Source organism: Centrocercus urophasianus, unplaced genomic scaffold (assembly GCF_019232065.1).
Source record: "Centrocercus urophasianus isolate 14NV4802_14NV808 unplaced genomic scaffold, USGS_Curo_1.0 seq_11, whole genome shotgun sequence".
In the NCBI taxonomy this organism is placed as follows: Eukaryota; Metazoa; Chordata; class Aves; order Galliformes; family Phasianidae; genus Centrocercus; species Centrocercus urophasianus.
The window spans coordinates 48,991,127-49,005,645 of NW_024884253.1; the positions used below are offsets into that span (position 1 = coordinate 48,991,127).

At 44.1% G+C, this 14,519-nt stretch overlaps 1 protein-coding gene across 4 annotated transcripts in view; it reads right to left on the reverse strand.

Moving 5' to 3' along the window:
• PPP4R1 (protein phosphatase 4 regulatory subunit 1) overlaps nt 1–12,022 on the reverse strand; it is a 59,798-nt gene extending 47,776 nt beyond the window's left edge. For 2 of the 4 annotated variants that reach the window (XM_042833738.1, XM_042833731.1), the window contains exons 1-2: nt 11,940–12,022; nt 11,625–11,669 (exon numbers count right to left, since the gene is read on the reverse strand). In XM_042833738.1, coding sequence (XP_042689672.1) covers nt 11,625–11,669; nt 11,940–11,946 — 52 coding nt within the window. In that variant the 5' untranslated portion in view covers nt 11,947–12,022. Of the gene's footprint in view, nt 1–2,074; nt 2,179–11,624; nt 11,670–11,939 lie in introns of those variants that run through there. The other 2 variants (XM_042833756.1, XM_042833748.1) reach the window with 1 other exon arrangement.
• Between the last annotated feature and the right edge of the window lie 2,497 nt (nt 12,023–14,519).

The following is a 14,519-nucleotide window of genomic DNA, read 5'->3' on the forward strand; positions in this document are numbered from 1 at the left end:
TCTCACACTAGTTAAAACAAAAAATAAGATGTATGATTTGCCACTGCAGTGTAAAACGAAGTTTAGTGCTACAGTAGATTTGATGTGTTTTTGCTACGGATACTGAGCAACATCAGTCAATGCCAGCATTTCAAATTTCCTTCAGAGGAGATTATACAAACAGCATCATTCTAATACAAGCAACACTAATATCAACTGTGAAAAAGAGCGTGATTAAAATCAATCCCTGCATGAACAGACAATAGTTACAAAAAAGTACTGTTACCTTGTCTTACACATCCTTTTTCAATCTCACCATCAAGACACTGATTCAGGCAAGCTAAAAGGAGCATCAGTCCTCTACACTTGAAGGTTAATCCAGAAAGGTGTCAAAAAGGCTTAACTAAATATTAATACTGCCTCTTCAGCACTCCTCTACCTTCCACGCAACTCTGAGCACTCACCCAAGCACACAGTACCTTTTGTGCTATATACTTCATAAACACACACAAAAAACAACTTGAATACATGCCTTGGCTTGTTCAAATGTTGAACATTCAGATTCATTGCCACTTCAGAATGCATGCCAAGCAACGGAGATTTCCTCTCCTCATGCAGAGACACTATAGGTCACTTTCCCATTTTTCTCCACCTTTTCAAGCTAGTACCAGGACGCCAAGACCAAATGCTCAGAAGGCCTTCAAGCTACAATCCACCACTGAATCAACTGAAATTAATGCAAGTTGAGTGCCTAAGTAACTCTGAATCTGGCCTCAAATGTTACTGTCAACTTCTGAAAGCAACAGACCTGGAAGAGATTAGGAGTTCTGATAAAAAAAATCCTGTCCCGTTAGTTCAAAGTTGCTAATGGTGGTGGGGTAAGGACCATTAGTCAAGCAATGATGTGAAAATCAATCACAGCAATGCTACTTTCTATTTACACTAGAAACGAAGTAATGCAAAGTGTATAAATGCATTAACATATCTGACGGTTTGGGTTTCTAATAAGTACCTTGCAAACTGCTCTTCAAATAAGCACTAGATTTTGTCTCAATATCTGACTACCACTGAGCTGCTGCATGACACAAGCCAAATAACTTCTCCCTGTTCTTGTTTTTCCAACCGATCAGTTCTTTAGAAGTCTTCTGCATACGTTTCTTAAGGCTTGTCTCAGTCTTGCATCTGGGGCATGCTACATCAAGAATACAGTAAGACCTACAACTGCCTACAAACTGCCTGGTTTATAGCAGGGACACAACAATTATTTGCCACAGCTGGCATGGTCCATTTACCATGGACCATGAAGCCACTTTGCTGAGACAGTTTAGAGGTGCTTTGTCAACCAGTGAAAAGCTTGGCTGAGAAGTCAGACACAAAGGGAAGTCTATTTACAACTCAACCCCCTTTCAGACTGTGGCCTATGGGCCTATTTTCAAATTAGGTAATTTCTATTCTGCATCTCATCTTCACAGTATCTTTCACAAAGAACTCACATATACTGCATCTTTATAGATAGACACAAAAGATCATGTCTGAAAAAATATCTACTTTTTTATTTAGTAATACATGAATGACTTTCTACCAAAGACTGCTTAGCAGCAAAGTCTGTCATAGTCTTCTGTATCTCCTCTAAGCTCCACAGCAGAAACATAACCTTCCCTTTGGCACAGAAATGCAGGAATGAGAAAATGGGCGTTCTAAAGATGAGCGGTTCTTTGCTTCTCAAAGGTGAGCAACATGCAATTTTAAAGATTCAAGACTTCCATCTAGATCCCTCCTTTTATCATCTGCATTCCCAAAGCATTTTCCAGATCTATTAAAGAACCTGTGGCAATTGCTACAAATGTAGCTAAACTGTAAGTTTCTGTTTAAGTGTAGTACAGGTAATTTTTTAAGCCACAAGGATGTTCAGGTCAATATAGCATTAAATGCAGAAAGGCCTTTGTTCTCATTCTGCTGTTCAAGCAAGTAATTTTTCTGCTTAACTGTAAAGTAAAAATATTAGTGCTACAAGCCCAAACACAAATATCATACACAAAACAACTGTAGCAAATTCTGTTCTAAATCACTGTCTTCTATGAAAGAATAAATTCACCTTGCAGCCAGATTTCTGCAGAATACAAGTAGTATTCTCAGCCTTTCAACATTGTAAATACATTATTTTCCGTCTCATTTTCTGTAAGAGAATCATTTTGCATCTTGATGTTCTGAAAAGAGAAATCCACCACAGCAAGTGAGATTCTTAGTAGAGCATAGAAGCTAAACATCACTATTTACCCACAGTTAGAAAATCATTACTCTTTTATTATGCACTGTATTCCACCTCCAGTTCTGCAGACCAAAGCATCAGTCGTGCTGTTTCAGTCTCATTTACAAATCTATTGGGCTGCTTCAATAACATCAATCAAATGCTATAGCAAATATTACCAAATTTGTTTGTTTTGCTGAGTTCCACCACCTCGCATGCCTGGCATCATTTATAGATAACCACAGATTCCACTCCCAGAAAGTGAGATCTGACCCACCTGTGAGGTACCACAGCAGAAAAACATAGCAGATTTCAAGTCCAGGTTTACCCTGAAATGTTATCAGCAAAAAAATGCCAGTTTCAACAGTGTATGATTTTACTCAGCAATATACAAGACTGGTGAACAGATAAAAAGGATTTGCGGGTGATAATTCCAGTCTGGCCACTGTATTAGCAGAAATAAGAACCACATTTTGCCTTTTCTGTCTCACCTCCAGTCTCTCCCTTCAAAAATGAAGCACTACCCCCTCTTGAGCTCCTGCTCTGTGCATAGTAGATCACACCCACATGCACAGACCTCACTGTCTGCACTCCAGGCAGGGTGGGCTTGGGTTTGAGGGTGGGAAGGAAAAAGAAAGTGAGAACAAGCATGGAAAAAGGTAAGAAGAAGGAATTGCAAAGCAGTTCTGACCCAAAGTCACTGTGCTAACTGCAAGGCTTACCACATTAGCCCTCGTGCAGCACGTTCATAGTAGCTTGCTAACAGCTTGAAGCACAGACAGAGCAGACACATCAGAATAGAGCCTGACTACAGGCTTCAGGAGGGGAGCATCTAGCAGATGAAAGAAAGACACAGGAATCAAAACCAACAGCTAAGCTGTTTACACACAGAACTTATGCAAGTACAGCGCTGCAAATCTAAGAGCCACTAGACTAAACATAACAGATTAAGGGACTATTTTCATCTAGTAAAAGCCTTTAGAAAAAAAAAGACAGTTATCAAACATGCCAAAGGAGTTGTCTTTCTCATCAAACGTAAGAGAAAACAAAGGGCAATACAAAATCCTTTAAGCAACAAGGACAGGTGCAGCTACAAACAGGTCCAGTTCATCTCTTTGAGGCAAACACAAGCAGCACTGCAAATACTGGTTTGCTCTGAAACAAAGGAAAATAAATCTCCATCTCTTATTACTCACTAGCCATTAATTTGCACAACAGCAGAATATAGCTTCTACCGGTTCATGGTCAGACCCGCAACAAAAGCTAAGCCAGAGGAAACTGACACAAAAAGAAGGACATCCGAGCTACCAGTTAAAACAATCAACAGTTTATATTTTGTCCACAGTTTCCTGTTGGGAGCATGTCACGCCCATCACCACGGTATCCAAGCCTCCTGTTATTTAAGCCCCCATCTATTGCTGCTTCCAAACAGCTGCATGCAATTAAGACTCCTGCAATGATGCCGGACTGAAGTAAGTCTGGCAATGCAAGCAAAGAAGTTAATCAAAGGTACTTTTTTGTTCCTTGCAGTCAAAGCTGTCCATCCCCTAAATATGTAGCACTGCTACTCTGTGGCTATTTGAGAGCTTTCACAGCATTATGAAGAGAACCCACTTCCATCTTCAGCCAAGCTGCTCTGCCTCATCCTATACCATAGGATGCACGCGCTCACTCTGCTTGGAGAAATACTCAAGCCCTGCCCCTAATGGAGTATCTATTACACACAAGAACATCATGTTCACACTGGGTATACTTCAACCTTGGGCTAACAGAAGAGCTCAAATGCTCTAACATTATGGCATAAATGCTCTGAAGGTTTGTTCTAGTTCTGCAACGCTCTGAAACCATGAATTCTTACACATCGGCTACAAACCCAACTGCTCCACTTGATTCAGTAGTTTACTTTGGCTGGTTCAAGCACAGTCACTCCAACATGCCCACTTAGGTTAAGCACTGAGAAGGCAAGCTCTGTGACTTCCACATACACAGGCAACCACTGGCTATAAAATACAGCTCTGCAACAGATATCACCTTGCACTTCTTAACCGTACTTCTCCTCTTTCCACTAAAATCCTGAACAACATTCTTCACACTTCTTCTGACAGAATTCAAGACTCTTAGTGGAATAAACCTTTGTGCTTCCCAAGCATTCCAAGGTTGAAATTCTTTCTGCAACTCCTCAGTCTGTTTTTCTTCCTGCAGTTCTTCATAATAAAGTGTGATCTACAGGAAAAGGTTAGGAAGTACTGAATATATTGGAGTCACTCTTAGAAAAAGAAAGAAAAACCATGATAATTAATTTCAATCCTTTTTTTCCCCAATCAATTTCCTCTAATAGATCATACATACAGGCAAACTTGCACTCCAAGTATCCCTGCATACTAATCAAGCTGTTTTTCTTGCAGGCTAGAGAGGAAGGAAAAGGTGGTCTCTTTTACATTCAAATATCTGGGAACTATTTAGACACTATGGCAACAAGACAAAAAAATACCTAAACAGGCCTGTTTAGCAGAGAAGAGCATTCCAACAGTTTGCATTATCATTCCTACAGCATGACACTTTTATTAACTAATATTTTTAGATTTTATGAAAATTGCATCCCAGACTGACACATATTTATTGTGCTGTTTGCCTCCTCTTATTCTTGGTCTTAGAAATAGTAAAGCAAACAAACTCACTTCACCAAACCAGTACTTCCAACTCTTACCATGGTTTTTCTGCTATCACAAACACTATTCACAGACACACATTGATGCTTCTTTAAAGCTATCCATTGGACACAGTTTTAATGCCCTATTAACAGAAAGAAGTGCAATATCCCACCCAAACCAAGAAAAAGCCACATTATTTTTTCTTATGCTATACCTTCCGAAGCAGACAGAGAAATCCTACTGGTCTGGTTTCCTCCAGGGGAAGCTGTCCCTGGCTCACTCTCGGGTGGGCAGAATTTGTTATTCCAGCTCTCAAGGCAAAAGCTGTTTGTTACATCTGTATCTGCTAGTGCAACAAGCCATCTTTTGCAGCAACTACACTCTTACAGAGAAAACTTTCTGCACATCCAAAGGGGAAGCCTTAGCAGGAAAAGACAAAACACATTTCATCCTTATCACGCTGCAGTCTGCCACCTCCACAATAGGTCAGCAGAAACAAGTCTGTGAACACCAAAGTCTCACTTTATCTTAAGACTTTGATAGCTTTCATCTCTTTCCTGACATTTTCCCTCCTTCCCCATTTTCAAGCAGGAAAAGAGAGAAGGCAGAGAACACCTATAGCCGCAGGAAAACATCAGGACGAAACAAACCAAAAGAAAACCCAACACAAATACCCAGGAGCCAGCAACCTTAATTGAGGATTCCTGCCAGAGAAGGGAACATAAAAGGTGGTTGGTGAAAAGTGTATTTCCACATCAAACGTGATGTGGCTGACCTTGGGAAGCTGAAAGCCTGGAAAATTGCCTCTTCTTCAATCCTCTGCTAGGTGTAATGGAAAAAAAAAGCACATGCTGCTGCACAAGGAAGGTTCATTACCCTGTACTGAATCAAGAACAACCATTTCCTCACATCATCTCCTCCTCTCTGAGATCCTAAAACGCTTCTCAAGAAAAAGAGACAAGCCGCTACCTACGTGAGACTGCTAAAACTAATTCCACAGGGACACAGCCATCCCCTGAGTCTCCCACTTTCTGTGAGGATCAGTCACCACATCAAAGGGCAGAGAAATAAAATGAAGAGTCAGGAGAATTAAAACAGGACCTCCAGGGGAAACAACAGAATTAACACGTATGCTTCATTTGCACTGAAAACTGCTTATTAGATTCCCAACTGAACAGAGCGTCAGTCACACCAGAGAACTGACTCCAAGCACTGCAGAACATCCGCCATTAATTCCTGTTTGTTATTTTTCACAACTGAGAGGTTAAAGATTGCACACTACTGAAACACCAACACAGTAACTCAGAATATCTTGGCACTCTTTCACCAGAGCTACGCCTCCGAGGAGACCAAGAGGCCAGCACTGCAACACAGCATTTGAGTGTCACATTGGAAGCTGAACTACATGGAAAGCTGGAACTAAGTCCAAGGAATGACCTGGTGTTCAGCCTACAAAGAACAAGTGACAGCGTAACAAAAGTTTTTTCTTCTCATTTTTCTTCTGTGGTAAAGCAACCACAATACAAAAGCTTCTGATATTACTGCAGGACAGGCACAGTGAATTTTAATAGGTAGAATGCATGTTATCTCAGTATACGATGCTTAATCTGCAGCAAAAAACAAAAAAAGAGAAGTTAAGACACAGTATCAAGCTGTGACTGTGAGTTGACACCAGTTTTATTGGGAAAAAAAAAACCTGTGACTTTAAGCATAACCAAAAATAAAACCAAAAATGAAACTGAAATTTAAACACTTTAAATGGAAATAAGATTCTGTGTGGGAAAATAGTTGTGCACTTCCCAAAGACTAATAGAATAATTCAATTAATGCATTCGACCAATACAAACTCACTGCTAACGCCAGCAGATTTGCTGACTGCCTGGAATGAGAATATATGGTCAGTGATAAACTAGCTTTCGACATCTGCAGATGCTCAGAGAGCACTTACTTCAGCTCAGCTAAATAAGTGGTTCATTCATTCGCTGCATAAAAAGGCTAGAAAGATCCGCTATCCTTTTCCAATCAATGCCAAAGAACAGAATACTCAAAGCAGATAGCTATTAAACTTACTGGGTAGTCTTTTTTTTTCTTCTTCTTCTTTTTCCTGTAATCCTTTAGAACTGCTTTATCCACTAGTAAAATCCAACCACTAACAGTTTTCTACAGTTAACAAAGCTATTTATGCTCTTTGGACCACTGAATGCTAAGATTTCAGAAAACAATAACTACCACTCAGTTTTCCAACATGACAGTAAAGCTTCAGAATCTGAATGTCGAGCTAAACAATACTAAATACAGCTATTAAATCAGAATTTCTTTCCTCTACTGATTTAAATCACAATTACAAACCTGAATTCAGTAAAGCAATCTCATTTCACAATCTGGATTCTAATTACAGAAGGTTGTTTTTCAGCATACATATCCTGCACACATCAATGAGCAGCCTGAAAGAAGCAAGCACCACGGTACACCTGATGGCATCTATCTGAAATGATCGGTTCAATCTGCAGAAGCATCAACCCATCCAGGAACAGTCATCAATAACTTCTTATTCATCAGCAGAAATAAGTAATTCTATACTCCTTTTGTTTAGTTTTCAATTATTTGTGTAAGGTATTTTATGCTTCTAGCTTACTACACTATTCCATTTTGGTTTTGTACGCGCTAAACAAGTATTTGAACAAAAGCCACATTTTCATTTCTTACTTTGCACATACTACATCAGCTTTCAGATGCAAAACAAAGGAAAGCAACAGTCTAAATAACTGCCCAGTTGAAACTGAACCATTTTCTTATTTTGCACAGTGGCCAAACGGGATGGGGAATCTTCTTGCAAGCTTCCATTTGGAATCTTCACCTCATTGCCATTATGGATATTTTTTCTCCATTTTTCTTTTTTTAATCTTTACAGATGTTACACAAAGATTTACATTATGTTCATTTCTACATGGATGAAATGCAATTGAGTGTCACTAACTGAAGGGTGGGGATGGATGGACCCTAGAAGGGGAAGACACTAGAGCTAATAACAAAGTAACAAAGCTGCATTTCACAACAAGTACTCACATTTACCAACTGAATTTCTTTTATAACCCTCTGCAGGTCCTGCCAGCAAATACTCACTGAAGATTCTTTTTTTGAAAAACTTCAGACTACCAAACAAGGAAAAGCCACTGGCTGAATATGGGATACAAAGAACATCTTTAATTACTATCATAGCTTTTGACATCAAGAGCTACCTGCATAGAAGCAAAAAATATTCACTGGAATTGAAGAAATAAAATACTGAAATGCCATTTGCTAAGCTATGCAAATACTTAAAGGAATTATCAGAGTAATGTACCATCAGGTGTAAAGTATGCATTCACCTGGAGAAATTTAAAAAAAAAAAAGTCAAGAAAAATCAGAGCTTTCCAGTGGTTTCCAAGCAACCAAGAGCAGAAAATACCAAGCTTGCAAAATAGAAATGCAAAGCAAAGATGAAATTAATTATTTAAAAGTCAATCCAGCTGGTTTATCAACCACTCTCTAAAAGCCTTTCTTACAAAAGCTCCTGTTTAATCTCTGACCTCTTAAACAAATAAACAGAAGACAATTTTTAAATAGAACCTTTCCACACATATCCAGATCTACTATTCTACTAGCAAACTCACCGCTCTACCAATATGTATGAATGTTGCAGTTAACATAAATATTTGTCAAGTTTTCTGTAAGAAAAGGTACACTGCACTTTACAAGCAACGTTAAAACAGCACTCCAAAGATAAAATAACACTGTTCTCTATTTTGGGTAGACCAGCATTCAGTGAGCAGGCACAATGACTGAGGGCTGGGACAAATTGTACAGTTGTACAAGTTGTTGATTATATTTCCAGTTTCGAGTAAAACAGAATCACAGCATCACTGAAGTTCAAAAAGCACACTAAAATCATCTAGTCCAACCATCAGCCCATCCCCACCATGCCCATTAACCACATCCATCAGTGCCACATCCACGTGGTTCTTGAGCACCTCCAGGGACGGCGACTTCCCCACATCCCTGGTCAGTCTGTTCCAATGCTTCACCACTCCTTCTGAAAAAGTTTCTCCTAATATCCAACCTGAATCTCCCCCGACACAACTTAGGGCCGTTACTTCTTGTCCTATCTCTGTCACCTGGGAGAAGAAGCTGACCCCCTCCTTGCCACAATCTCCTTTCAGGCAGTTGTTGAGAATGTTAAGGGCTCCCCTGAGCCTTCTCTTTCATTCTAGAGACCTTAAAGACAAAGATCATACAACAGCTGTTCTTAGCTCTGAAAAACTATGTTGATGCTTCCTTTATTACTTTTAGCAGCAACTGTGTATTGTTGTTTCCTCAGCTCCAGGACTTCCTCCTCTTGCTTTACAACATGACCAATAAAAGGTACCTAGAGTCACATCCTTGATATCGCATCCTTATTTTCTGCTGTACTTATATTGTATTAGAAAATGGTGAATCACATTACTAATTATAATCATCAAAAAATACACCTCTGCCATCCAGAATCAAACCTAGACTCACTGATGAGCTAGAACGGAGCACCCACTCTGCTACAACATGCTAAGCCGCACTCCTCACCAGAGGTCCAGCTTCGGACATCCAATCTAGATCCTTACATTCACATCTAGCCTTAACCACGCCTCCTGTTTTTTTCCGCCAGTGAACCTCACAGATGTTTTACTACCATTTGATACCAGATGAGTTAAAAACCCAAGGACAAAACACCATATTGTTCACTTTGATAAATAGCCATTCAGAGGATCTCAGTCTTTTCTTACAAATCACTTACTTTTTTGTGTTCAGTGCATTTAACAGCAGGGCCACAGCTGCCAGCATCACACGTGCATAAAAGCAAGAACATCCATTTTTCTTACAATTGCATTCCAGCACATCAGGAATACACCTCTAAACCAATTTCTAATCCCACTGCTCAGAAGAGCTGTGAACAGTTGAAATATTTACGTGTACTGCAGGGTGGGGTTCAGCCTTTGTAAGCCAGGCAAGAAACATGCCTTTTTGTCTTTCCTTCCTTTTTTTTCCAAGGCGTCTTTAACCTCTGCAGTCATGGAATGCAATCCCAAATAACACACGATTTGGGAAAAATCTCACAAAATGCATAAGACCAGCTGTTCATGGACAGAAAATGTGGTTATTCCCGAGGTATGAACCCAGTGCTCTTGTCCAGAGATGCACAGCCTGTGTAGTTTCTCTTTAGCTCACACTCACCACCTGAGCAGAACAAAACCACATAGAATCAAGAACCATAAAAGACACAATGTGGCTGAATTACATCCAGACAGTACACACTGATTCACAGAGATTCCTGTGGAAGTTTTTTTGTTTGCTTTCAATGCATTTAAACATAAGTTATTCTTGATGTTTATACTATACTTTTATCTCCTTCTGCCAAAACCTCAGTCATTTTTAATGAGGTTTCAGATTTTCAGATTTCTATCCTGCCTCCAGAACGCTCTCAGCTGGACTCAGTCATCTCTCCATACACACACACAGAATTTCTTCCTTTTTGAAGGCAAACCCATAACATTCACACCGCCATCAGGGAACACACAGACTCAGAATCATCTCTCCCATGATACAGTCACATCTTCCTCCACCTCCTGGCTGACAGGCAAGAAAAATCCTCTTCTTCATAGAAACTGAATGCACTTTGAAAGCATCACTCCTAAGGAAGCCCCCGCCTAACCACCAAATAATAGCAGGGAAAACTATCTGCATTTTCAACGATCAAAAGTGAAAAAGAAAAAAGAAAAAAAAAGCAGGGCCTCGCAAAAAGGCTCTTTGTGTGAGGCAGCACGCAACAAAAAGCCTCGAAACACAGGATCCCCACAATGAAAATGAAGACGGAACGTGCTTACAGGTAGACCTGAAAAGCTGAAACGTCACTCCCACGAAATCGTAAGCCAAAGAAAGAAGAATAAAGGAAGGGTTCGGTTTTCCTCCTGCCACCTCCCTGCGAGCAGTCTGCCGTGAAGCAGCCGAACACCTGCACACAGCGACAAGCGCACCCGGGGGGCGGCTGCCAGGCGGGAGCCGCCTCACAGGGCCCGGCCGCTCCCTCCATCTTCACTTTCCGTGCGGTTTCCCCGCCGCCCGAGCTCCGGCGGAGCGGCGGACGCCGCTCACCTGAGCAGCGCTTCACAGCCCACTCCACACCCCCGAGCCGCGCTTTGAACAGCGCTCGGCCCCGCGTTCCCTGACAGATCTCCCTCCCGACCCTCTCCGCATCCCTTTCGGGGGGCACAACCCCAACAAAAAGCCACCCACGTGCTCCCGGCTCGGCTCCGGCGCCCTCCTCCCCGCCCGCCGCGGCCATCGGAGCGCGGGGCGGCGACCCGCTCTCCCCGCCGACCTCCCGCCGCAGCCGCCGGCCGAGCGCTGCCACACCTCCCGGCGGGGCGGCCCCCGGCGCCCGTTAACCGCCGCCCCGCCCGCGCTCCCCCCTTCTCCTCCTCCTCCTCCCGACTCCCCACGCACCCCGCTGCACGCCGCCAACTTTTCCGCGGCGCCCCCGCGGCAGCGCCCGGCGGAGCCCGGCCGGCCCCGCACCCGCCCCGGTGTGCTTCATGTACAGCGGGGAGCGCGGAGCATGGCCTCCGCCTCCTCTCTCCCTCCCTCCCTCCCCCTCCCACAATGCACCGTGGGCATCCACGCTCTCAGCCACTTCCTCGCCCGCCCGCAGCCCCCCGCCGCCCCCCAGCCCCACTCACATCCGTCGATCTCCTCTTGCAGGTCCTCCTGAAGCAGCGACAGATCTGCGGGACACAAGCAGCGTGGGCCGACGCGCTCGCACCCCCCGCCACGCGTGCCCCGTCCCACCCGCAAGCCGGCCCACCGCTCCCTGCCCTCACCGCCAGGGCTCAGCGCGCCCCGACCCCGCGCCTGGGGCTCCCGCCGCCTCCCGCGGCCCGCAGCCGGACGGGGGAGGAGGGGGCGCCGCCGCGGGAAGCGCTTCCCGAGCCGGGGCGGGGGCGAGGAGGGGGGAGGCGGCGTGAGGCGGGGAGGGGGTGGGGGGTGCTACCTACCCGCCATCTTGCTGCAGCCCCCGCGGGGCGCCGGGCTGCATCCAGCCCGCGGCGGGGCAGCGAAGGGGCGGCGGGGCCGGAGGGAGGACGGGGCAGAGCCCGGCGCGGTCCAGGCCCCGGGCCCGGCGACGGCGTCTCCCACGTCCCCGGGAGAGGCGCGCAGGGAGCGGGCGGGCGGAGGAAGGCGGGAGGAGGGGTCTGGGCCGGACACGCTGCCCCCGCCTCCGCCCGGCAGAGCCGCGCTCGCTCGCACACGGCACGGCCGCGCCGCGCTCCCCGCCCCTCGCACTGACTCACGCCCGGAGCCGCCCGGCCCTACCCGCCGGCGGCGAGACCGGGGACCGCGAGGGTACGGCCGCGTGTCTCGGCCCGCTCACCTGGCGGGGTGTCTCCGCGCCTGACCTCCCGACTGCGCAGCCCTGCCGTGCCCTGGCTGTTGCGGGAGCCAGGGACTGCGAATGGAGCCTTGTTTTGGGCTCACTCGGAGAGAAGAGTCTGCGTGAGGTGGTCGCACCACAAAAATCCTCATGATGGGCTTCATAGTTACCTGGAAGGAGGAACCGGGTTTCCACGAGGTAGCCAAGTCAATAAAGTCCGCGCTGAGAGCTCTGTGGGGTTACCCATATGGCAGCCGTGCCACAGAGCTCCGTTGCTTTGGGTCGATTCCAGAGGACTCGAGACAGCCAGGCCACCCTTTCAGTATCTAAAGAAGGGGATAGACGTTAGCAAGGTATCTTGTGAAAAAACAAGGGGAGATGGTCTCAAAATGAAAAAGAGAAGGTTTACATTGGATAGAAGGGAAAAAATATATATATGATGAAAGTAGTAAAGCACTAGAACACGTCCAGAGAGGTGGTGGATGCCCCCATCCCTGGAGACACTCAGCGTCAGGTTGGATGGAGCTCTGAGCATCTGACCTAGCTGTAGGTGCCCCTGTTCATTGCAGGGGGGTTGGATAGCCCTTAAGGGTTCCTTCCAATTTGAATGACTGTATGATTCACAGTTTGCAATTCGGGCTTAGGCTGCCTGGAGAGAAGGGTCCCCCTTCCCCCCAGGCCACGTGCCACGGAAGTCCCTGCTGCAGCCTGGGAGTCTTATCAGTGTTCCACCATCTTGTTATCTCTGTAATGATCAGTGATGGTGTTACTGCACAGAGAATTTTTTTAAAAAAGTTATTTTTGCCCAGGTTTTTTTTTTTTTTTAATTTTTTTTAAAGGATGCCATTTTGGTTGCTCAGTTTTTAATTTAATATTTGGTAGCGTGCCTTATGAGCTCCTTTTAAACATCATGCTGCTATTTTCCTTTTATTTTGTAAGTCAGATAAGGAATGAACCTCTACAGTCATTCCTTTACCATTGTGGCTGAAAATGTGCCATCTTTTAGAATGCATACATCCCTTTCTTTACATTCCTCTAGAGCAAGTTGTGCCTTGATTCACACTTATTCAATCTTCAGTGAAATCAGTGGGTCTACTGGATACTGTTTGTCTGACACTTGCTTTTATTCATATAGATAACCTCAAAATCTGTGTAAATCAAACAAATTCACCATGACTGTGTTATACAAATCATGTTATTTTCCACTGGAGTAATTGAAGGGAATTTTCAGTGGAAACATTTGACATCACCAGTACCTAGTAATGCTGAATATAATAGTAATAGACCTAGAGCCAAAAAACAGAGTATAACTGAAGACCAAAACTTCATCTCTTATTACTGTGAGTTATTTATGGAATGGTTTCTTTCTGCTTTACATTCTTCACACAGTCCAAGCCCAGTTTTGCTTCTTTTGAAATTAACAGCGGTAGCCTCAAAATGTTCTGTGCTTGGTTTTAATAAAAGAATAGAGAGCTCTGGTTTCTCTTCCCAACTCTTTACAGAATCACTAATGCATGCTAGCTGTAGGTCACAGTGGTCTGAGAGCAGCTATTGACTATTACTATCAGAATAAGAAAGTAAACTGAATGAGATACATAAATAAACTGGGTTTATAATTTGGAATGCATCACAACTACTTAGGAGTATATTAATAGTGTTAGTTAGCATACCATTTGTGCAATTACAAAAGATCATACTTAACATAAACTCACATAAATTAATTTTGGATCACGCTATGTGTATGGGAACTGCTGAGTCACGGCCTGAACCTCTGATTAATCACCTGAGGTGAGCCTTGAGTCAGCCAGAGGAGCACAGGTGAAGGCAATTCACCTGTGCTGCTGGAAGACCTATTTAAGAGCTGGCTACCGGAACGGAAGGATCTCTTCTGGAGATCCCCTCTTTGGTATCTTCTGGTGAGCTCAACCCAAGGGTAAGCTCTTCTACTTATTCTCTTTTGTGATCGTTGTCTGCTCTGCCTTACTCTCATCGATTGTATTGCGATTGTAACATCTTGATTATACAAAATTATAACATCTTGGTTATACACTTGGCGAGCCAGGCAGGCTGAATATACTGAAATTAACATCATGTCTTTTCTGTGGAATTTCTATAAATGGGTCAAGGGGGAGAACAATACTCCTCTAGAGAAAATGATTCCAGGGCAGATCCCAGGATTTGAGGGATCACCCTATTATGAGTT